The sequence below is a fragment of the Aquila chrysaetos genome, chromosome 5 (genome assembly GCF_900496995.4).
Source record: "Aquila chrysaetos chrysaetos chromosome 5, bAquChr1.4, whole genome shotgun sequence".
Taxonomy (NCBI): Eukaryota; Metazoa; Chordata; class Aves; order Accipitriformes; family Accipitridae; genus Aquila; species Aquila chrysaetos.
In genome coordinates this window covers 51,200,048-51,223,919 of record NC_044008.1, presented here as the reverse complement: position 1 = coordinate 51,223,919, position 23,872 = coordinate 51,200,048, and the positions used below count along the sequence as shown (strand labels likewise).

General features: G+C 39.0%; 1 protein-coding gene across 1 annotated transcript in view; it reads right to left on the bottom strand.

Moving 5' to 3' along the window:
• Positions 1–23,872, bottom strand: part of ADAMTSL3 (ADAMTS like 3) — a 189,045-nt gene that overhangs the window by 45,758 nt on the left and 119,415 nt on the right. Inside the window, 7 exon segments of the mRNA XM_030013720.2 lie at positions 6,296–6,380; positions 7,814–7,961; positions 8,827–9,031; positions 13,184–13,234; positions 14,832–14,970; positions 18,249–18,360; positions 19,352–19,509. Coding sequence (XP_029869580.1) covers positions 6,296–6,380; positions 7,814–7,961; positions 8,827–9,031; positions 13,184–13,234; positions 14,832–14,970; positions 18,249–18,360; positions 19,352–19,509 — 898 coding nt within the window.

The window sequence follows — 23,872 nt, the reverse complement described above, 5'->3', positions numbered from 1 at the left end:
GATTTAATCTTGAAAGAAGGCTCTCATCTTCAGTAAAGAGGTCTAACCAGCTCAGTCTATAATCTACCATTTTTGTTAGAAAGCATTTATGCTCCTGATGAACTATAGTAAAATCTTATTTTACAGATCATGAATTTACTGAATAAAAGGAAGTTTTAGTCTATAATATTCTCTGACTTCGAGGGTCACATTAATATCTGCTAATAATGGCACTAGACTCAAGGAGCTGAATTTTATTAACGAAGTCATCCTGAGTGGCTCTACGGTACAATTTATGAGAAGTCAAATATAGAATTTCATAGGACATTCTTTCAAAGGGTTGCAGTTGCTCTTTTTTAAATGTCCAAATGCAGCTGATGATCAAAACACAAATGGGAGATATATTTGACCAATACTAAAAACATATTTGGAAGGAAAAATCCAAATTAGGATTCAAAGATTTTCTCCTTATCTTTGATTAAGAATTCTCTTTCTCTTTACTGCAGGAAAACTGCCCTTACAAAATATAAGAACAGTTGTGTAAGACAAAAATCAGTATTTACGCTCTGCATACACAGTAAGCATAGAAAAAAGTCAACACAGCGTGGTTGATTCTGTGGACAGTTTATCATCTTGAGCCAATAACTTCTTGCCAGTATATACAGAGGAAGAATCAAATAGAAGAAAGGAGAACAGATGAGCGGGTAACTCATAAGGGTACTCTAACCCAGCCCTTGGGGTAGTCACCCAAGCTGTGCTTGGGATAGACCTCGAGACGGGCTGTCTGCTGTGGAAAAGACTATTCCCATTGCCATAAAGGTTACAAGGGAACTGGTTATTCTTTAAGGACATATTGGTGAAATACCTTTACAACTCTACTAGGAAGATAAATAAAGATGTCAAAGCCTGCCACTTCAACTCCTCGAACAGAGCCTCAAAACTTTAGTTAGAGCTCACTGGTCTTTGACAGACTTCAGTAAATGGTGCAATATCCCCAGCTCGTCCTGAAACCAGGGAAAACTGCAAATGCTCATCACATCACGAGTCTGACTGCCTTTGAAGTAGATGACCAGACTGATTTTTATTTGAAGAATATTATCAAAATGGTAGATAGCTGTGTCCTACAGTGATAACATCTGTGTAAATGCCCTACTGGTGCAACCTAACAACCCACCGAGTCCAATGGCACAGCTGGTAGAGGTCAATGTCCAGATGCTTTTGATAACAAATTCTAACTGAACATCTGTGGGAAAAGCTGCAAGGGAAGGCTTTCTCTTACACCAGCAGATAAAAATCAGCTTAACCCTGAAACATCAGATCTTACAGTCTTTTCAAAGACAGCCATGCAAACTACCGAGGGTGGCCATGGGAAAAAATCACCTTCATCCAACAAAACGCTTAAGCATGTGCCTAACTTTAAGCACATTAGTAGCCCTTTGAAGTCAATATGACTATAATGTGTTCAGAGTTAAACTTGTGCTTAAGTGCTTTATTGGATCAAGGCCATTGTGCACAGGCTTAACTAAATTATGACTTTCCTCTCCTTTCAGTGTAAAAAACCCCATATAAGTCCATTTGTAGTTATGTACCTAATTTAAAAAATAAAACTGATGGACATTTATAGTTTAAAAGAGTTGGTTGGTGTTCTGACCACACCTAACAGTTTGCAGTCTGAAAGCAAATAACTTTTTTGGTAAAAGTATGACAGCAACATACCAGAAATTAGTGTTAGTTTTGTACACTGTTAGTTGAATACAATCAAAAAATAATGCATGATGCATTCTTTTGAAATCCTGTATAAATGAAAGGAAATTCTGAACCACAGCAGTCCTTTCACTCAGCAACCAATTGATTTATAAAGAAACTCAGAAAATTCTAAGCATTTTTTCTTTGACTTATAGCAAGCCTATATTATAATTGAGGTTTTCCTGTTGAATATTAGTGTCTGGTATTTTTTAGTGAAGTGCAAAATTAAAAAAAAAGCCACCCGAAATACTTTTTATTCTACCTTGGCATTTGCTAAACTAGTCACGTGACTATTTAGGTATTAAAATCCTAAATTATAGAACTTTTCAAAGGATGACCATATTGAAGTCCACTGTAAGTACCTTCAGCAGAAGCCAATGGAGACTGCTAATACAAAATTAGAGCAAGGAACTGACTGGACAGTGAGGGAGCTCTAGAGTTTGGCACTGTATCTGAATTTTGAGTTCAGGCAAATGATTTTTTAATTTTTATTTTTTATTTAACATAAGCACAACCAAAGCCTGTGACAGATCATTAAAGCAAACTCCATCAACCTCAGAAGTGACATATTTTTTACACAGTGGCATTCACAGCACACATGTGGCAATGCTTTGGACACATTACTTCCCTGAAGCAAATTCACTCTGCCTTTGATGGGCATACACTCAAAGTGAACTCAAGTCAGGATTAAGAAGCACCTAAGCACTTGTATTATGATGCCTTGCAGATCATCAGGAATTTATAATGGAACAGATAAGATGGTGGTAACTCTGAAAATTTTCTGAGATCTTTAACTAAGTTTGTAGATGAGACTCCTCTTCTGATTAAAAAAAGAAAAGAATGGAAAAATGCAAAGCCGAGCAGGCACAATTTTTCACAATCAGCCTTTTCATACAGTCATTCTTCCCAGTGCAATGTAGAAATCAAATGCTCCTATAATCATCCACACAGGTATAAATGATGTACATACTACAGATGCAGTGGTGACTATGTCCATGCTGCAGCGCTATTAGTCTAACACCAACGGGCATGTGCATTCACCTGGCACACTCCGAAAAAGCCAGTGCAGGATGACCTGGAAAATGAAGCAGTGACCTAAACTACTGATGATAAAACTGGGACAGAACAGCCCAACCCAACCAAATCAAATCTGAACTGAAAACTTAACTCAGCACAGCCTTCTGCAGCTTTCTAAAGACTTGGAAAACATGGTGTCTCTTAATATTTTTTTTCAGCTTCCTCATGCCTGCAGTTCTTGCTTTCAGTTAAGACAGGAAATGCCTAAATCCTGAAAAAAAGGCTGCTCTTGTGATATTTCCCGTCCAACCCTACTGCGCCAAGGGGCCTGGATAAAAGTTTGCAGAAGCATCTAAAATGTTGGCTGGTTACTGGGGCAGAACTTCCACGATGCTGGCTGGCACCCTCCCCCTCCCCCGAAGCACCACCCTTGCCTGCTCTAAGCAGAGTCGCACCGCCAGGTTTTATCAACTTGGAGTGTAAGGTGTTGGAAAAAATCACCAGCCCTTTTCAGAGAAGCAGCTGTGAAAAATGTGCAATTCTCTATCACCAAAGGCACGATGGGGACATTTCTGTGAAAATGACTCAAACGCAATGAGCAGCAACCTTTATGAGAGACACCGCATTTCACATTCAGCGACTACAACTCCACAAACCTAGTGATTACTTTTTAGCTCAGGTTGCCGAAAAAATATATCAGCTTTTGAAAGCATTTAATTTTGTTCTAAGCCATGACAGGGAAAGGCAGCTGACGTGTCTATTTCTTTAACTTACGATTAATAAAAAGGATGCAAAAACCTTGCTGGAGCTTCTCTGCGAATCCCACTGTAACTAAGAAGGCTCGAGGGAAGAACGTTTAAAATAATGATTGGTATCAACTGTCATCACATTCCACAACTAAAAACTAAAAAGGTCAGACTTACATTTTTCTTGGCCTCACTTTAAGGGCAGTCATTTTTTATTTTGCTAATAATAAAAAAAAGCAGCTTTTGAACATTCCCCCTCTATGTAAATTCAGGACACCAGCCATGGTAGACCACAGCAGCAGAAGTATTTATCTTCCACAAGCTACTTTTGGCATATCCACCATTTGTGGGTTCTAAAACACAGCTGCATTTATTCTCTTATTCATTATCAACTAAAATATCACACGAAAGCATAGAAAGACAGTTGTAATAAAAGGATGGACTAGAAGTTGAGACTTAATATTGCGGTTTAAGTTTGGATGACAAGAGACTAACTAAAATTAAAAGTGATGGCATTTTACCAAGGAAATCATAAGCCTCATGCTAGACAGAGGTGGGCTATGAGTTATCACTGTGCCACGTGTAAATTACAGAAAACAAAGTAAAACAGATCCCAACCAGAGGGAAATCTTGTTATAATTTACTCTGGGAGAAGCAACAACCTATTGTTACAGTTTCTTTTTAAATCCTAAACCCTGACCCAGAAATCTCAGTCCAGCTGGAAAAGACAGGAGCAGTTCGGGCATGAGATTTAAAGCACCTAGGGAGAAATTGCTCTGTTTGCAAACCACCGTCCACATGACCAACAGGCAATCTGCACAAAGGGATGAAGTCAGGGATCGGTTATTTCTCATTTCTCCTTACCTGCCAGCTTCCTTAGAAGAATAAAGTAAGAGCAGGTGGCAGCAGAAAACGGGTAAAAGGCAACTAAAGGGGAATCTGACTGCAGCGTTAGAGCTGGGTCCCAGGAGAGCCCAGAGTACCCAGCCTAGGAAAGCACAGCACCTCAGCAACACCGCAGTAAAGAGAAGGATGGCAGAGAAGAGTCATCAGCAAGATGTGGCTGGAGAAACCTTGCAGACTTAGGTGAAGATGCTTCTGGAAGATGTGAAGGAAAGATTCTCAGAACAGGATGAAGATCCTGAATGAAGAAAATCTAGGTCTTCAGAGTAAGTGAAGAAGAAAAAAAGATCCAGGAAACTACAAAACTGCACAGCTGTGACACGAAATGCACTGAGAACTCAAACACATGGCTGCGTTCACACTGTGAGGCTGCAGTGGAATACATCAGTCATGTCTAGGAAGGCAGGAATAACTGCTTTCTTTGTGAGGACAAGGTACAAGGGAACCCATTACAAAGTTTCCGGCTCAGCTCTATTATATTCTAAATATACTCTGAACCAGCATGCTGTGTCCCTGCCAGTCCTCCCTGCTTGTTCTGTCAGACTGCTGCTGAAGGATCCTAAAAACCTAGAGACTGCATTAGCTCACGGTTGCCACAGCATGAGTTTGTAATGCTAGAGATCATTTTCTTTATAGCTTCATGCTGAATCCTCTTCAGAGGTGGCCTCATATACCTTCATTCTGATATGCTGACATTCAACAGCCACATTTGATTGCATCACCCCCTTCGACAATCACACTTTAGTTTTATATCTTTGCTACTGCCATGCCTGAATTCAGGGCCACCAATTTGGACAGTGAAATAACTGCTCACAGTAGGTTGACACTTGACTTCAGACGCTAGAGTAGTGAAAAGTTTAAAGCACAGTCACCATAACTATGCAAACACCTGTTTGGCAAGAGGTTTCTTCTGTGAGTCAGTGCAGGTGTAAAGATTTTATTACTCATGATCACACCTGTTAGTGCATGTGTGCCAAAAATCAGGAATAGCTAGATGGAGGAAGAGAAATAAGTTATAGGGCACACACCACTCTCAGAGCAATATAAATCCAAAGCAACTTCAGTAAGCTCATCTGAATTATTTTAAACTAACACTACTACAAATGAGTGCAGAATTTGGCAAAGCACAACAAAATACTGTTCAAAACCTCTCGTGAAAACCTTATAGAAAGTTACTACTTTCTAGAAGGTTATATACTATATATTGAATATATTAGATACATATATCCCCTGTGTATGTTTCATGCCTATAAGTAAGCAGTTGTGTGGATTCCCTAACATACAAGGGACAGGAACAAGTGTAGCTGGATTCAAGTTATGCTTTCTTCCCCAGGACTTAAATGTTGCAAGGCTTACCCCCATCAGCTTTTAAGGGGACTCACAAAATCCAGATGTTATTTCACACATACACACGTGTAAAATATCACAACTTATCCCCATAGATTCAGCTAAGCTCAGAGATCAGTAGGTTTTTCTCACTTTCTTTACGCGTTGGTCTCACCCTCCAAGGAAATCCTGGCAACCCTACAAAGTACCTCTTAATTTTTAATACAACCACTACATTCTTGAGGTAACAGCAATGACTGGGATAAAACTGAGTTTATTTAATTTCCATCTGCTGAAATGCTTCCACATGCATTAATTAGGGCTTAATTGGGTTAAATTAAGATCCCTTTGCATTGCTTGAATGATATAGGGATATTATAATAGAGTAGCTCTGTGTCATCCAGAACAGGAGCTCCAGAAGCAAAACTATTTAGACGTAAAATTAGGAACAGCTCACAACACAACTCATCTCCCAAGGAGGGCCAACTGTCAAAGCAAACTGCATGGCAAGAGTCATTCCAGATGATATGCAAAATATGCCGGAAATGTTTCTTCACTGTAAAAGACGATGTACTTACGTTGGCTCTTCTGAGACTGTTCTGGTCTCTTCCATTTCATGTGCCTGTTTAAACCATGGCAATTTTGCTTCCACAGGATTTTTTTCTGGTAGAGAAAAAACCCAAACATTAAGTAATTCCTCCAAAACCAAAGCAATACATAGATGTTAGCATTATTCACCTTAGCACTTCACACTTTACATTGCCCATTGATCTAATGCTTTTGAATAAAGAAATACTGGTAAATAAAACATAATTTCCTAGAAAATTTCTTCATAATGTTTGAGCTCCATTCTGACACCCCTTTTTACTGAGAGGGTACCAGTAATCCAATTTCCATTCCTGTTTAATCTTTTACTTCTTTCCCACATCTTCCCCAAATGCAGGCAATTTCTATTAGATTGTAGCTTATACTTCAGTGTAATCGATTATCATCATAACTTAAGTTTATAGCTGAACAAGAAGCCAGAGCATAGCAAACGTACATTTCTCTCCAGATAGACTGGCTTCATTAGAAAATTTTCACAGAAAATGTTTTTTTGCTGAGCTATCCAGCTCTCGCAAAATTGGAAATTAATTTAAAAAACAACACTAGCTTCTTTTATCTGTCTATACATCCTACACTTCTGTGTTGCTTTTTCCTAGGAGTACTGTAAGCCAATTGAAGATCTGCACCTCCAAACTTAAGTAAAACCCCAGAAGAAGGTTCTTAAAATCTCAGTGCTAGTTTCTACTTCATGGTTTAACCCTGAATAGTTTTCCGCTTGAAGAATTCTCTAGAGTCTGAAAACATCCTGAAGAGAAACATAGGGTTGTCTACACATAGGTTTCACTTTGTCTATGTAAATCTTTATGGTGAGTTGTGAAGGTCTGAAATACAGCCTTTCAAATAAAAACTGAAAGAATAGGAGTAGCACCCACTAAATTTTCTGAGCACAGAAGGACAGAAGTAAGCAAGGGACAAGATATGCTGGGTTTTCCCCTCATCTTTGTTTTTTCTTTTGACTTCCCACGCACTGTTTTATTGTTTTATGCCTTACCAGCTCTTTTAGAGAACACTTGCCAATTTACATCATTGCGATAGACCTTTTAAAAAAGCAGAAATGGAGAAGAGAGAAGGAAACCCATTTGGTTATAACTTAATGAACTGATGAGGCCCACTGAGAATGTTGACACATTTAATGAGATGCAAACAAACAAGATAGGTGATACATATGGAGTATCATTCCCATTTCCAGTATTACTGAACAACTCCTCCTCCCCATGTTGAACTCATTAATTCTGGTTTTCCCAATTTGACCAGGCTGTATAGATTCAGTTAGCATGTTCACCTCATGACAGTCTGGCCACATTATCAGCAAAAAATATCAGCAGGGCACTTTTCCTAGCACCAATAATTAAAATGCTTGTTTCTGCCAAGACTGAAATAAGTCCTAGTAAATTCCAGCTTCTGGCATTTCTGAAAAAGGTTACCAGGGGCTTTTAATTCTCTTTACAAAAATGTAAAACAATAACAGACCCAGACAAAATTCCAGTTACCTTTTGGCTTGTAACACGGTATTGGCACGATGCACTCTTCTTTTATGTGTAGTTTAAGTTGTGGATTACAGCCACCGACATGCTGCCCGCGGTGGTCAATACACAGCACTACTCGGTAACGCAAGCCTCGGCCACAGGTCACTGTGCACTGCAGGAGACAATGCAACCATCTCACGCTGTTTCTTTTTTATTATATTTACAAATACTGTTAAAAAGCAAGTCAGAAGTACTGATGATGTGCTCACTAAAGTTTTTCTACAATCAATCAGGTATCAGAGACGTATGAATTTGTCCCTGCATTGCTAGGTGAATAAAGAAAAGGTTGATGCTGGAAAAAATGTCGAAGTTTTGGGAACGCAAGTGACTTCTCGGGGTTCTGTAAAGCTTATCTGATTGGCAACAGTCTGGAACAGAGGTGGCTATATACTGAAAATATGCTCTCTCACAGTGGTCATTTTCAGTTAAAGCTGGGTCAGACGTGCTGCAAGAACAGTTTCTTCACTGTATGTCAGTGATGTCATCTGGAAGAACTATGGAATTATAGAAGTGTTGAGCTATCTGACTGTATCAGATAACTACAGCCAAGATAAGTTGGCTTTATGTTCTTGTTACTATAATGGAAGGTAAGAATGCTGGAAAATCACCCTTGCAGACATGTCAGCCCCTAGACAGACTTGCCTTTAGCTATTATATGCAGTGAAATATTACATTTATCAAGAACTGAGAGATGACCTGATTGCAAAGGGGCCTGACCTCTGGCTCTAATTCCTCCTCTGTGTAGAGCAGGAATTCCACAGGCATAAATAATTCTATATGCAATTTTCTCCACACAGACATGTTAATATTTTGATCATCAGGCCAAATTACTTAGCGCAAACTTCTCCTAGCACTATGAATTATGCTTGCAGGGCTTATTTTTCTAATACGCCTGTGCTCACAAATACACGGTAACACAAGACTAGAGGCTTTCTTTAGAAAACAAGAATAAAGGTCCAAATTACTTTTCAACTTACTTGAGACCATTCCATTGCCACCCATTTAGGACAATCAAACAGATTGCAGGTTTGAATCACTTTGGGCTTAGGGGCATACATGCATTTCCATTCTTCCACTTGCAGTATCTCTCCATGAATGGTCTCCTCTACACACACAAAACTTCTCCTCTGAATACCACCTCCACAGGAAACTGAACATGCAGTCCAAGGGTTATGTTCCCACCTGGAAAAAGAACTCACATATATTAAAAAGAAGTCTATTTTTTATTCCACCAACCCCTATTAAAAGTGCAAAATACCGATTCCAACCTTAGTGTCATTAAAACCCACTGATAGTTTGGTTGCTGGATTCTTATCACACACTGAATATAAATACATTGAATGACAGAGCTACCTTGCATTATTCCAGGCTTAAATTCATGTGCAAAATGAGAAGAAAAATAGAACTATAAATTTAAGTACATTTCCCAAAATAACTGAAAATCTTATTCTCATACATGAGTTAACCTAAATATACTGAGTTTGATTACTGGAATGATTTTACTCAGAAATAGTTTAAATCATCTAAATAGAATATTTTTCACAGTTAATTTACATGGTCACATATACTCTTATTACCATTGTCAGAGACTGAGAAGCGTATATGCTTGAGATTTTATGAAGTCCAAAGACAAAGACAGATCTGGCTGTGCTGACTGAGGGTGTCATTACCCACAGTTGCTCATCACTGCCCATATCATGCACACTACCCTTAAAAATGTGTTCATGTAAGAATTTTTATGGGAACTCTAATACTTGCTTTGGGTAAACCCAGCCATTTCATTTCAAACTGTCTTCATCCATAAGGACTGTGAACAAATTAAATCGTGACAGGTACCATTTGGCTGGTCATCACTGCAGTTCTGCAAGAGTTTTCCACCCTCATTAAAATGCTGTTGAATGACTTTGTATTCACACTTTCCAACTTGCTTCAAGCAAAAGGCAGCCGCTCATCCATTTCAGCTGCTTTGGCTAGGCTAGCTGATTCCTCCTGAAGCAGGGCGATGCACAGATTAAGAAAAACTCACACGGCCCTGTCAACCAGCAGAGTTGTGGGGTAGTAACCTCTAACAGAGAGATGATAAACAACCTGCTGGGAGGGAAGGTCTTCAAAATGGACATCTATCCATGATCTTAGATCTAACCACAATAAAGATGGAAATTGCTACACCATCTGAAGTGAGAATTACATGGAGGTTCTTAGGTTACGAACTGTTTAATTTATCTCTTGGTCTTAGCGTGAATGTACACTTAAGTAACCACATCTCAACAAAAAATAACTTCAATAATATCCTGCTCCTGTCATGTTTAGAGATAACAAGCTTCTATCATAGCATTTGTCTATCGGTTCCAGTGATCCCCATGCAATATTTACTCACCCTTCACCTCCTATCTCTTGCTTTCTTTCCACCCCCCACCCAAATCAAAGCTAAGCCCTGGGAAATGATTGAGTCCTGCAGCACATCTTACAGTTTGTCAATGTCTTGCTAGTTTAAAACTTATTCCTATTACAACTGCAGGGGCTCAGAAAGGATCACGAAAAAATTACGTCCATTATGAGCAATGGACTCAGAAAGTACTACAATATCTCACCAAAATCAATTCATCGAGAGTAACTTAGCTAACATAAAGGAAGTCATAACCTCAGACTAGATGAAGCAAAGGCCTATAAATCAAAGGTAAATTTAAGTAATTACTACCCACTTTCTATGATACAGCAGGTGAATCAAGGACAATTCCTAATTTAAGCAATTCATTAAACTGCCTACAAAAACATATTAATCATGCTTAAGCTCAACAGAAGAATGAGCATGAAGCATACAAGAAGCCATGGAACATTAACCATAGAGGATGTACTCAAAAGCATTCAGGATAAAGCTGTATGCCCAGATACTGATATCATATCACAAGTACAAATTACATTTGAAGAGCAATAGTTACAGTTTTCTTTGACTTAAATGAATAGCCAGCATTAACTCATTTTCTTTAAAAAAAAGTCAGGAACTAAAGAGCAATTAACTGTTTAATGAATTAGCAGCTCATGGAATTATATATATAAGGCTCACTCTGCTATATGTAATACTAGCCTCACAAGTGTTTATAGCATGAAGTTTTATAGTTGTTTTTCTTTATCTCATCAGTTTCGAACACATTCCAGATCCCACACTCCCATAAGCATTTTCAAGATGGAGTGAGGTCCATGGCTACTGGGGAAAAGGGGGGTCTTGGGCAAGCAGTCAAGGAGATACTTTCCAGAACCCACAGCTGTCAAGGGATCCTCAACAGTCCAACAAGTCTGAAATAAATGGAGGCATTCCAAAAGCTTTAAAAGAAAATTTTCATCCTGGGAAATTTTTCTATTTATTTCAAAAGAATTCTCCATCTGTAAAAATATTTCAGTGGGGCATTTACAACTCTAGCCACAGGAGAACTCTTTCAAGATCTTGCGGTACACACCATGACTTTCCCACAACTTCCTCGTGTGAATGGGAAAGTAGTGGTAAATGCCACAGGACTGCAAAGCAGCCCTCCACACGGCCCTCGTGTTGTGTAGGAGGTGTGATGTACGACTGCTGGTCAAGGTGAAGGAGTCTGTACAGCTTTGCTCAAGCATATCTACAGTACTTTGGTTTTCTGCCTGCTCTGCAAGAACAGTCTTGGGTTAGCATGTAAGAAACAGGTAAGAAAAGAAAAAGCAGAAAGAAAAGGTGGAAGAAGCCCCAGCAGAACTGGCACAGACTGATGCATTGCAGTTACTTGACAGGCAACAGCACAGAGAAAACACATCCTGCTACACTGAAGCAAGACTTGGATGCACGCTGGACCAGATTCACCTCTTGATGCAGGTATACAAACTGGCTGGTTCAGCTGCTGTTTTCTTTCAGAAGTTCCAGCAAGAAAAGGTGCTTTTACATGTTCATTGTGTTTCTTTATGTGCCCTCCCAGTGGAACACAGCCTGTTTCCTCTCTCTCCTTCCTGCTGGCACCAAGTCCGAGCCCTGCTTGGCCATCTGCTACCTTACAGTTCTTACTCCTGAGCATCACCCAGGCAGACCATGATACCTTCTGACAGGACACACCGAGGTGTTGAAATGAGGCGGGCCTTCATCTGTAGTTCTTAGTGTTTGAAATAAGAGAACCCACCCACAGCTTTATCGCAGCCATAATCTATCTCACCACAGCGTCATGCAAACGTGCTGAGCTTAGTAAAGCACAGAAAGGCGGATTAAATTTCTCTTCCAATTGGTCTCCAAGCCGTGAGTGGTTCAGAAGATGAAATACTCATGTAAATAAATTGTGCTGTGTTCCAGAGGAGATCCAAAGTACAAAGAAATTGGCAAAAGAAATGGGAGAGACACAGAATATAATTATGGAACGTTACAGGATAAAGCCTAGAGGAAAAAAAAAACCCTCAATCTATGTATGAAAGCCAAAGTACATCACAGGACAGCAGATCCACAACAAGCGTAAATTGCTGCGACATTTATATCAGCTGTAATCAGTAGCTCCACTGAGCCGTGCAAGTCTATGATTTCATTCTTATTACTTCATATCTTTACTTCTTTAGAAAAATACACATTATTCATTTCATGACATAATAAAGCAGAGGTTCAACTCAGATAAATATGCATCTGACTCCATCAACTATAATTCTTTACATTAACAGTAAATCTGGCTCAATGCTTTTTAGTCCTAACATTCTTTACAAAACATTTAAGCCTTCCAGAGAAGTTTTACATTCTTGTGACTGATTCAGGTTAAAAAAAAAAAGGCAACAAACTGTGCTCTGATGACTCAATTTTAGGCAATAGATATTCAGACAACTCAGTATCTTTAAAGTGACATGTCAGCCTTGATGTCAATAAATAGAGTATAGGTCTAAAATAGAGAAGAATGAGACCTCTCAAGGGAAAAAGAATTTCTAGAATCCTGTAACATAGGGAGACCTGTTCTATAAAAGAATATATTCGTTGCATACATCTTCAAAATAAAAACCTTTCGAGACAAGAATTCATACATGCATTTTGAAGGAGATGCTGTTCTCAGCACTACAGCAGGAGAAGGCTTAGGGGGACAACTCTTTATTCTAAAGTCTTCCACATTGATATTTTCAAGAATATATTCAAGAATATCAAGAACCTCTTACTGGTAAGCTAATCATCCAGAGCACACTGAAATAAATCACAAGCTTCAAAATGTGTACAGGACTGTTATAAACTTGCTCTCCTGTACAGCCAAAAATCAGAAGATGTTCCATGATCTTAGTACTCAAATAGTATATTTGCAGTGAAAATTATGCTAATGCTGACACATATGCTATCCTGATTATACATACCGAGGAAGTGGCTGGAAGTGATCATAGGGCATGATTTCTTTAAATCCGTCACTGTCAACAAAATAAATATTGCATCACTATTTCCCATACCCGAGACTGTATGTCAAGTACATACTTTTACATGATCATGCTTAAAGTAAGCAATTCCCAACGTGAAATGGGGGAATCTTACATTCATTACACATTACCCTTGTGGCAAACAATGACTCGTATGATCTTACCTCTTCTCACAGATAGAGAGCTATTCAGCATACAGTTTCTCCACTTCATACCATCAAAAAATATTGAATGAGCAAGCCTTCGGCAGAGAATTTTATTATCAGTGATCCTTTAGGTCTGTGTTACTTTATTAACAAGAAAATAGTTACATACTCATAACAAAGACCACTGAGGAATATGAGTGGCAGTGAAATGAATGCATCACAGGATTAATCCTAGATAGGTCCTGAATGGTGCTTAGGATCCTTCTAGAGCCGTTTATTTGAACTGCGCAGCACAGAGCAGGCATAAAGTTACTTACTTCCAGAACTAAGAAATATAGCATTATATCCAGTAGTACTTTCCCTTTTTCTGTCTGTATAAGCTAAATTTGCAAGGAAAAAGATAATCACACCCTTTCTTTCCCTAATTTTCCCATTCCAGCTTTGCAACATTTGGCACCCATTGCCATGAAGCATTACTGAGGTCTTACCACTCCATATAGTGATCAACTCTCCAGGAAAAAAACTTGAAAGTCTGCACATCTATAACTGTTAGAGGTCACTATCAACAATTATGTTCAACAGGAATGAAAGGAAATGGACAGTTTAGCTATAGGAAATGAAATCCATTGAGAGTGTTTCCTTTTCTTCTTGCATATAACTCTAGCTCGGCCAGCTGGCATATTAATGTGAGGTTCTGGGACTTGATACTGTGATGTTATTTTAAGATTCTTTAGCACAGCCAGGAAACCTCACCAGACAATCCAAAAGTTAGTTTGAAATACTGTAGTGCAATTCAATACAATTTATGTATACTATAGCTTTCATAATTTGGCAATAATATTCTGTGGTATTTGTACCACAAGTATATTTACTTTGAATGTTTTTTGGTGTTGGTTTTTTTTTTTTTTTTTTAATTCTTAGTGTGAAAAACCAAACCCCTCAAACTTTAATAATTGTCAACTCCACAGTACAAATGAAGAATGAAACTTTTACAGTAGGCAGATGCATAAACCAAGTTAAACCATGTGCAGAACTTGTACGCTGACTGAGAGCTGGAGCTACTGGCTGCCTAATGAGAAAACCTGAATGGCAACATCAATAAATCCAAAAGCAGGCAAACAATCTGTCCTCCTCACACAACCTCACAAAATCCTTGTACTAGTGCTGTACCACTCAGCAAAAGACATAAAAGTAGAATTAGCCCTTGAACAGACAAATTGATATTTACAATACCTCTGTACAAAGCAAAGTCTCCTATTCTGCAACACTGAAGAAGTGCCACAAATCTATTAGCCATGGTGCCAGACATCAGCCTTTAACATGTGCAATAATCAATCAAGATCAAGTAGCCTTAAAGATGAAAAGAACTGAAATTAAGTAAATACAATTGCTTGTTCCTTAGTAACTGACTATACCACACACTTAAATTTATTTGTCATACAAACCTAGAAGGGCAGGGATCCATGTTGCATTCTTTTAGCTTGGGCTTTGGTTTCTTATTTTCTGGATAGTAATGACAATAGTGGTCAGGAACAACACGCTTCAGACGAATATCCACGCATTCAGCTGAATTAAGCTGATAACCTAATGCAGAAGCAAAGTTAAATTTTGGTAATGGAGATAAATTAAAGCAGCCTTATTCCGCTCCCCTCCCCCCCCAATAATGCACTGCCCATTGAATTTCCTATTACTCTTCTTTGGTTTGCTTTTAAATAAGTAAACACTACACAGGAACATGCAGGACCAGATCTTCATTTAAGGGCAATTCAGCATAACATTTATGTTAACCTATCTTAACACTAGATAAGACTCTGGCACATTATTCTAATAACATTCTAAGTATAAGAGTAAAAGCATACATATTTTTATGTGATGCAGGAATACATGTACTGGAGCAGCTCAGCTGTCACCGAGGCAACCCTACAAAGTCATACAGTTCTACTACACGTTCCACAATTTATAACTGCCCTCCCCCAAGGAGGAGTTACCATGTATGTTATAGAGCTATATTACACAGCCATGCATGCTAAAAAAAATAAATACTTAAAACAGAACACCAGAGGAATTGAAGATGAGATCCAACAACATCGCTAAGTTAAACTGTAGAAAACCAAGAAATAGTTTCAAGAACATTCCTAGTTGAAGAGCCAACTAAAGAAAACTTGAAGTAATTACTTGGCAAAAAAAAATTAAAAAATAAAAAAATCTGTGTGGAGACTGGTTACAAGAAGGCATCTGAGATTTATAAACCACTAGGTTGCTTTTTTGGCTAAGAAAAAAAGACTCATTCAAAAGAGCTGACTTGGACTTAGACTGAGGAGAGGAGGAGGATGTTCTGGTATGTGCAAAGAAAAAAATTTTGAAACCACAAGAATTAAAATCCAAATAGAGTCAATAAACTATCAGCGCAAGTCCCAGCGTCTACTGAAAATGCTAAGTATCATATATCAATGGCTTCACTTGTGTGTCTCTTGGCTGATTCAAAGGGTCATCATGCATGAGAGTGATAACCATAAAGAACTAACAGTTCCAGTGCTCAAAGCTTGTATGTTCCAGTTCTTGTAAGTACTGAAAGGACCCAGAGGATATGCCACTTGCAAACGAGATAAACACAATTTTTAAACGTCCTTGCTCATTCAAGCTTGACTCTGCTTTCTGAGATGCCCGTCACACTCCCCCTTCCCCTACGTGGAGATTACAGAAGTAAATGTAGAAGCAGCATCCAAGCGAGGAACGGTGGTGCCTGGGTTCCAAGTCTCTGTTGTGAGGAACAACTTCTTTTACTGCCAGTAAGAGGCGCCAAACAGACAATCTGGATACTAAATCCACTTTAAAGTAACAGGTTACAGCCAGGCAGCTGCAATACAACTTCCTTGCATGCCTCAGCAATATGCCATTCTTAAGACTACTACTTTCATGGATAAGCAATAGCTTAGTTTCTGTGCTTCTTCAGTTACTGGCCTCTCTCAGGACTGCCATCAAGAGTGTCAAGCTCTGTTGATAAAGGTACCAGTTTCATATTATAGACATGCAGCTACAGAGCAGGGCATTGAAAACCCTGGCTAATTTCAAAGAGATTGACATGTAGCTGTAATTTTCGATCCATAACACCAGTCTGGATAAGGCTGGATTTGAGCCAATAACTTTGAAGGTAAATATGTCCCTTAAGTTATCTAGTGCTTACATGCAGTCCTCAAAAATAACTGTGATGCTTTACACTTCTTCCATTGTCAGACAGGTTAGGGAAAAATTCATAAACACAGTGTGATAGAATCATCAGAGGATATGTATTGCCACTCACAGTTCCAGCAAGAATCACACTTCATGAGGCCAAGTATCTTATAAGATACAGTAGTTTCCTGTGGGACTACATATTATACACATATAATGTCTGCATTTCAGATTAAAGTGAGATGCAAGTGCCAAAATAGATGGTCCATCAAAAGATCCCCAGATTCTGCTTGTGCTTTAAACATCTTTCACTCTTTTTACTCATGTCCCAAGTAACTATTTAAACCATGTATGTACTGTCCAAGAAAACCACTACACCACTATCACTAGTATCCCAGTCTGTTTTTCAGGTGACCTGGGTAATGCTAACTGAACTGAAATAGCTATCTATAATGTCAAACACTCCTCCTACAATGAGGTCACGCTTTTTGCAGAACCAGACATGACAAGCAGTGGGCTGGGCTGGATGAGCAGTAGCAGAGCGGAGCTGCACTTCATCTAACCATCGTACAAGCTGTAGTGTTTAAACCAGGCAGTGACCCTACAGCACACTACCTGCTGCCTTAACTACCATCAGGACTGTCTAAGGTCAGACAGCCAAAGGTATTGATAGTAGCTGTTCTTTAAATTCTATTTACTTATCTGCTTTCTGCGTAACTAATTTCTAAACTAAGTGTTCTAAAACTCTCCCTGTCTACTACTGTGGCCAGAAACAGTTTCCTCCTTCATCTCTTGATTATCCTTATTTTAAAATCTCATTGTATTTCTTTGCTTACTTTCCCAAAATATCCTTTATGAATTGTCATTTTCCACTTTGAATGTCATACCGTTATTTATAAGGTATCTCGTTCTTACTCAAATGATCATTCCTTATGGAAGACTATGACTTCCAGTAATACCAGGTATAAAAAAACCCCTATGCTCATACTAACTTAACCAACCAACTTAACTGCTACTCTGTCATTTATTTTTCTGAAGAACCACCAGTGTGCAAAGAAACACAAGCATTTAATCAATAAAAATGCAAAATGAAGGCTGAAAATCAGTCACTGTTAATCTTCAGCTGTATTGTGGTTTAACCCCAGCTGACAAGTAAGCACCATGCAGCCATTCACTCACTCCCCACCCCCTCAGTGGGGAAAAAAAAAAAAAAGTAGAACTCGTGTTGAGATAAAGACAATTTAATAGGACCGAAAAAGAAGGGAAACTACTAGTAGAATATACAAAACAAGTGATGCACAATACAATTGCTCACCACCCGCTGACCACTGCCCAACCAATCCCTGAGCCACGGTGCCCCCCGGCCAACTCCCCCCAGTTTATACACTGGGCAGGATGTAACATGGTATAGCATAGCCCTTTGGCTCGTTTGGGTCAGCTGTCCTTGCTCTGTCCCCTCCCAGTTTCTTGTGCACCCCCAGCCTCCGCTGGCAGGGCGGTATGAGAAGCTGAGAAGTCCCTGACCTATAAATGCCACTTAGCAACAACTAAAACATCAGTGTGTTATCAACATTATTCTCATCCTAAGTCCAAAACACCGCACTGTACCAGCTACTAAGAAGAAAATTAACTTTATTCCAGCTGAAACCAGGACAAGCTGTAAACACTCCTGAAAAATTGCCATTACTTACCTCCTCCACACGTCACTGTGCAGGGGAAGAACTCTGTTTGCCTCCACTGATGACTGATGGGTTGATAGAAAAAGAACTGAACCACACTCTCTTTTGATCCAGAGTACCTGGTCTGAAGAAATTTCCATTACAACACATGTGCATACTGTACTCCACTGTTCATGTCATTTCAAAACATAATTCATATATAATAGCAGTGCAGAGAGTAATATGGTAACAGGCATAATACCTCTAGAAAGTCAACAGTAATGTTTAAATTTAAGTTTCCAATAGTCAAACACTTGTATGTTGCTTTATTTTTCAAATTATTCAAGGTACTAATGTCACTATGTGATTATCTATCCTTGATTGGCAAAGTTCCTAACTGTAATCTTCTGTCTTATTTCTCTGTTAGCAAAATTTTTAAAATTTGCTGGACAGGGAAGTCTATAATTGATCTAAGCACACTGCTTCATATTCAGGCAAGTCTAACTGCACATGTGATATTGAAGACACAAAATAAAAACTACGGAAATTCTATTTCTACAACATGACAGATAAAACCAAGTGGTGTGATAATACTGAAACAGCAGTCGTTTCCAATGGAAAACTGTATGACTATCTTCCTTTGGCAATCAAATATTGATATGTTTCTACATATAAATATCTGCATGTATGATGCAAGCCATTGGTACGTGGTCTGGGTAGAAGAGAAACTTAAAAAGGATTAGAAATGGTCAGTAGCTGGATAAGCAATGCCTAAGGGAGATTTTAGGGCGCTGCTGGAAGCAATGCTCAGATTCAGTAGGTGGCAGTCTTCAATTGGATTAACACCAATCCACTGCACAGGATCCCGCTGTTAGTCCTTCAGTAACATTTAAAACAAAAGTCCTGGCCATTTTTACCATTAAAGAGTCTGTGGTACCTTCCACCACAGCAAAGACATTAACCTCATTTTAATTTGTTTGGATACACTTAGTATAAATTATCTCTGGACTGCAATTAGGATTCCTTATTTGCTAGCTACAAGATTTTGTTGTATTGCTACAACCTGAGGGACAGCCACCTACTCTGTTGCACATACTTGCAATATCTTTGTAGATTTGTACATACACACGTCCCACCTTGATAATGAAATCTGCTCCAAGAGGTCCCTGGATCTTTATGATTTCCCTGTCTGTACTCTTCTGAAATTCAACAGTTGTATTTTCTATGATAAATGTTCCAGGAGCATTGAAACTGTGCTCTCCCTTGTCTCCTTGTAGTGTCTTTGACTCTATAACTAAAGAAGAAACATGCAATTAGTAAACTTAAATGGGATATTTTTCATTTTCAAGGAAGTCAGAAAGTAATGTTTACAACTTTGCCTTGCAAGTAACAGCTGTATACATGCATTAAAAAACCACACAGAGTATCTGTGAGAATATTAGCTGCTTCAGAGATTGTAGGCTGATACATAATTGCACAACATGCCAGCACAGGAATACCTGCCTGAACACACTATTTTTTCACACCAGAAGCACTTCTGAGACAGTTTTTCCTACACCAAGTGCTCTAAATAGTTATAAAGGAATAGCTTCAGCAGGACAAGCTGAAAGAAACTCAAAACAGATAGGGTCAATACACAGAAAAATAACTCATACTTCCATGCAAGTCAAAAGCCTAGCAATTTCAGCAATCAGTCTCCAGAGAAGCCTGAATGGTGTCAAACTCACCAAACACTCACCTCAACACCTGTATCACTCTACCCATTCCAGAGCTCATTAACTCAACTTTGCATATTTCCCATGTGAGCAGAAAGCACGGCCGGGAGGTGGGTAGCTGCAGCACTGCCGGAGGGATGTCCCTTTCTCAGAGCAGGTGGTGGTGAAAACCCTTTCTGAGCTGTTCTGCACTCCTTGGAAACAGATTAAACTAACAGCCCAACAACCTCCAGAAGGCAGATGAAGCATTTTAGGATTGAGTCACTTCCAGCAAACTGACTGAACTATAAAAGTGGACAAAGCTAAAGGAAGATATTCATAATGAAAGTAGAATTTTAGGCTCTGCATAATACAGTGTATAGGCACAGCAAGATGCACGACTTGAAACACACTGGTCTGGTTACAATCTGTCAGAGGACTGCATGAGAAAGGCATGAATCTCAGATGAGCTCAAGGCAAGCTAAAAGGAACCTTTTGATGAGCTATAAATACCCTCTTTCTCCAGCTACCTTGCCTTTTTTGGTACTTTAAACTGAGTTACCTAATTCAGGCTAGATAATTTAGGCTAAGAGCATCTGTTTTCACCTGCACTGAAAACATACTCTGAATGTTGCAGTCCATCATTACTGTTTTCCTCCTTAAGATCTTTTAAAATACAAATGTATTCTAGAGCATCCCCAACAAAGCCAGTGAAGAAACTCTAGAAAAAATCAGCTTCCCTGAAAAAGCACCAACATTATCCCAAGTTTCTAAGCATCAGGTTCCACTATGCTTATAGGTATAACAACAATCACATACATGGCTGGAAGGAAGTTTAAGGAACGATATGTTTGTAGGAAATTACTTTATGTTGATCATAGGGTAGGAATCTACTGGTGACTCAAAGGTACTTTGTCAAAGAGAGAAAAATGAAACTCTGGGAATCAAAGTGCCCCATTGTCCAACGTGTTTCCATTAGGAACAGATAGATATAAACAAATCACAGAGAAATCAATTATTTAGAGGATTATTACATATTTTTGTTTGTTACTCCTATGGATTTTTTTTTTTTTCTGATTGTATTACAAAATAACCTTTTAAATATCCAGAACTCAGCATTCTTGGATTAAGCTTCTGCAAGCCTTGACCCCAAACTTACACTGCTGAACAGTAAGTAGTAATGCATGATGCCTGTTATTCTATCATTTAGTTGACTAAGAGTCAAATCAGCAAATCTCAAGTACTTCCAACTCCACATAAAGTCAGTAGGATCCTCAGCAGTACAGGACCCCTTCAAAACTAGCATTTAGGATTGCAAAGCAAGACATCTTGCAGTTGCAAAAAGATGTTGAAGATGGTGACCCAAGCTGCATTACTTTACAGTCGTTATGCTAATTTTCTTAATAAAAAAGAATTTTTATGTTTTTCTAAGCACAAACCAAGAATATTGTTCAGCAACCAACAACATGATAACTCACCAAGAGCTGACATACATTTATGTTAGAGCTACACTAGATTTCAATCCAAAGCATGTATTTATTTGCAAGGTCCAACTATAGAGTGATGGCTTGTATCTCTGGAGGTCACATCAGTGAAGCTTAGAACAGCTGCTCAGATTTTCCCAGAAGTGTGTCACAGAGGGAGATGAAGCGCTATTCCACAGCACAACAGATAACCTCAGATGCAATATATTCCTGCTCAGTAGTATCTAGTGCTTATCATCACAGGCTTCTAAAACAGAGTGAAACCAAGCATCTAGTCTATGTAACACATACATAACATAGTAACTATTATTAGGGAATCCCCCCAAAAAAACTACTTTATTGATTTCAGAGCAGTAACTGGGAACACAGGTTTCACCAACTGGCTTATAGGCAAGGTTTAGAAAAGAATTCACCAAACATTTATTTGTTCTGCAGGGTCCTGTAATCCTGAAGAACTGGGAAGTTTGACGTCAGGAGTAAGCTTCCCCATCCTAAGTTAGGGAAACATTTCCTTGAGGGGTCTTTAGGACTCCAGATGTGCAGAGTCAAAAGGACAGGGAATTCTCTTGAGTGCTCACCTCTTTCTGTGCCTAACAAGATAATCACTGGTGCCAAAGACCTAAAACTGTCTGGTTTTGTGTTACTTCCCTTACCTTGATAAAAAGAGTGTTTTCCCCATGGAAATGCCTTGCCTAGCTGTGGATGGAAGACCCACCGCAAAAGCCTCCCATACTCAGTGGCAGGCAGGAGTAGGGCAGTGTGGCATGGGGAACCTGCTGCAGATACCCCACCGTGTAGAGAGGCACACGGAAGAGTTCCCAGGGAAATAGCTCCTGCTCCCAGCGCAAGAAGGAGCAAATGATGTTGCTACACAAAAGCTCTTTCTTTTCCATGCGATTCATTCATAGAAAGGACAATACAGGGGCCCAAATTAAAGCATGCATTCTTTTCAAAATGCAAGCAACATTGTCGTCTTCTTAGCATGTGTCAGAAGACAAAGCAGTGCATAGATGTATAGCTAAATACTGTCAAGTAATGCAAATCACTGCAAGCAGAGAAGAAATTGATGAAAAGGCAAAAAAGAGATTCAGTTCCTTTTAGTGAAGTTTAACTCCCTTAAGTTCATGAACTCAGTTATCTAGCATTAGCCACTTGTAAAAATATTAGCTTCTGGTTTTCCTGTTTCTTCTACTGGAGGATTAATTTCAAGGAACTTTCAGTTTTTGTTTTGATTCTAATGCTCTTAAAACAACTGCTAGAAAAGCCATAATATAATTCAAATCAAAACCAAAACCAACACAATGAAACATTTTATTCATAACCATTTTTGTACTAATTATTTGGTTATTTTCCACCAAATCATTCACAAAACCCAAGCAGACAGAAGTACAAAAGGGACCTATTTGCAAAAAACCCAAAGTAACACCTTCGCTCTCTGATGAATCTGTTGTCTGTCTTAAAGTGTCTATACGCACAAACAAAATACTTATTCTTACCAGCTACAAAGAAATGTAGTCTTTCCTAAAACACTAAGCTGCTGATTGTAAAACAACGTTCAGAGAATTATTTGTTTCAAATCTGTTATGCGCTACATCTCCAACCACATTGCCATTTTTGATTAATCCAGCAGCTGTGTTTCCCTGGAACAAGAGCAGATCATAGAGCCCAAGATGAAGCACAAAAGAACACAAGATATAGGGAAAAGTGCCAGACACTCCATAGTGCTCTTCGAGTGTACACTACTGCTGCTGACTTTACTTGATGAGCAAACATATACTGGCAACAGGAGGCAGTATAGAATTCTACAATAAGTCCCTGCTCCACCTGTTAAATTCAACTCCTTACAAGCCAGGAAGAACACCTCTGACAAATGGAGCCTGTAATTATAGGTGATTTTTTTAAAAATTCTGCCTCTAATTATACCAGCACACCCACACAGAAGTTAATGAAGTTGCAGACCAAAGATCACTTGATATTTTCTGTTAAGTGACAAACACCCACAAACATACACACAGTCAGAAAGGCAGACAAGCAAACTGTCCCAAAGCACATCCCCTACAATAGCAGTTCTTGAAGATCTGGCTATGAAGCCAGAAGCAATTTCCACCTCCTTCCCCACAACAGCTCTCACTTGTTTTTCACCTCTCTCATTTTAATTTTAGGTAACAAATGTCTAAATCCTCACAGATTTGCACACAGATGTGCTGGGGGAAGTGGTTAAAGGAACATTTGACAATTCTTGTCCAGCTAGAGAACTAGCTAACAAAGGTAATGCCAAGCCACAGCTTCTTTACGGAACCACCCTGGGTAGGAAGCCAGGAGCACTCTGTACTTAGTTACTGAGTTGCTGCTGCATTCCTCAGGAGCTTTCCAGAAACCCCCCAGGAGGCACTGAATCTAGTACTTGTTCCTCATACAAAGCTGAAACAAAAACTTCCTTCTGCAGAACTACTTAAGAAAGACCAAGAGTCCTGACCTG